Source organism: Rhipicephalus microplus, chromosome 6, assembly GCF_043290135.1.
Source record: "Rhipicephalus microplus isolate Deutch F79 chromosome 6, USDA_Rmic, whole genome shotgun sequence".
In the NCBI taxonomy this organism is placed as follows: Eukaryota; Metazoa; Arthropoda; class Arachnida; order Ixodida; family Ixodidae; genus Rhipicephalus; species Rhipicephalus microplus.
Window position 1 is genome coordinate 68,303,323 of NC_134705.1, and position 1,681 is coordinate 68,305,003.

The following is a 1,681-nucleotide window of genomic DNA, read 5'->3' on the forward strand; positions in this document are numbered from 1 at the left end:
AGGCTACGTGAGGGCGGATCAGCTCGCTGCATCCGTCCACAAAAGCACTGCCCCTACACCCATATCAATCCCGGCCGTTGATCTTAAGCCGTCTCTCAAACGAAACCTCAGAGTATACTGGCAGAGCAAGTGGGATACACACACACAAAACAAACTACACGTTATTAAGCCACACCTTGGTCATTGGCTGCCTGTATCGAAATCGCGTCATACAGAGGTAATACTAACGAGACTCAGGATAGGACACACATACACGACACACACACACCTTTTGTCCGGTGGCGATCCACCATTGTGTTACGGATGTGGTGAAGTATTGACAGTCCTTCACATTTTAATTGAGTGCAAACAATTGGACACTGTAAGAAAACAACACTTTCCATTACCCTACCGACAACATATACCTTTGCACCCTGCAATGTTCGTCGGTAGGGAACTGCTTTTTAGTCACAAATCATTGTTAGCGTTTTTTAAAGAAATTCATAGTTTTCACATCATATACCCGGGCATCCCGTAGCACGACCTCTCCAGAGAGGTTTTTGCTGCGGTGGTTACACAAGAAAGCACTTGCCTCACGGCCCTTGGACGCAAGGGTATGAACGAGTGAGGCACTTGTGCTAATGCCATACATATCCACCATCGTCTTTTATTATCACCAACTTTTGTCATCTATTCACACCGCACACACCTTTCACGACATGGTCATGATTTTATTACTTGTATGTTTTTACCCGCCTTACCGCGAGGAATTTTATGGCCCTTATACAGCCGCTTATCACAATCATTGTCCATGTTTTTAGTAAGATGAACTGGCGCTCTTTCGCCGTGAAATGGCCCTCGCGCCATAAAACATCAAACATCATCATCATCATCATGACGGCTACTGCAAGCTACAGTTGGGTAGAGGCGCTGCCGTTTCTTCTGTTGGACGTTAGGACGGCTCTGAAAGCAGATATTGGATGCTGCTCCGCTGAACTGGTGTACGGAACAACGCTTCGCCTCCCAGGGGAGTTTTTCACTACCAGTAAGGACGAAAACGTGTACGCGAACGTGGACTACGCCGTGCGACTGCGAGACATCATGAGCAAGCTACGCGCTGTTCCTCCGCGTCCGCCCGCAGCCCGGCCAGTCTACGTGGACCGGGAACTCTCCTCCTGCTCTCACGTGTTTGTGAGGCACGACGCCGTACAGCCTCCACTACGGCCCCCGTACGACGGGCCTTTCAAGGTGCTGCGACGGGCAGACAAGCACATTACAATCGACAGAGGTGGTCGTCACGACGTGGTTTCTCTAGACCGCGTAAAATCAGCACACGTGGACTCTGACAGCGAAGCACCTGCACCACCTCGAGCTCCATCTTCGCAGGCACCCCCGGCAGACCAGGTAGCGCAGCCCCAAGTCCTCAAACGGTTTACGCGGAGTGAACGGTGTACGAGACCCCCGGTGCGCATGAACTTATGAACCGCAGTGGGTCGTCCGAGTGCGGCCGTTGTGCGCGCACTCTCTAGGGGGGGGGGGGGCGGGGCGACGCTAAGCGGTGCTTATGTGTGTGGTGCAGAGAGCCCATACGCCCGCACGAGAAAGTTATCTTCGAGAGGAAGGGTGATAATAAAAGTCAGTTGTTGTTTGGGACGCGAGTTGTTCACTTGCGCAGCTCTGCCGAGCGCGCGTCTCAACACAA

The 1,681-nt window shown here is 52.0% G+C and overlaps 1 protein-coding gene across 1 annotated transcript; it reads left to right on the plus strand.

The window, feature by feature from the left end:
• The first annotated feature begins 873 nt into the window (after nt 1–873).
• On the plus strand, nt 874–1,461 carry LOC142765882 (uncharacterized). Its single transcript, XM_075867687.1, has one exon. It carries the CDS (start codon nt 874–876, stop codon nt 1,459–1,461), a length of 588 nt encoding a protein of 195 aa, XP_075723802.1.
• The last annotated feature ends 220 nt before the right edge of the window (nt 1,462–1,681 follow it).

Coding starts and splice junctions, on each gene's coding strand:
- LOC142765882 (XM_075867687.1), top strand. CDS start 874: ATGACGGCTACTGCAAGCTACAGTTGGGTAGAGGCGCTGCCGTTTCTT.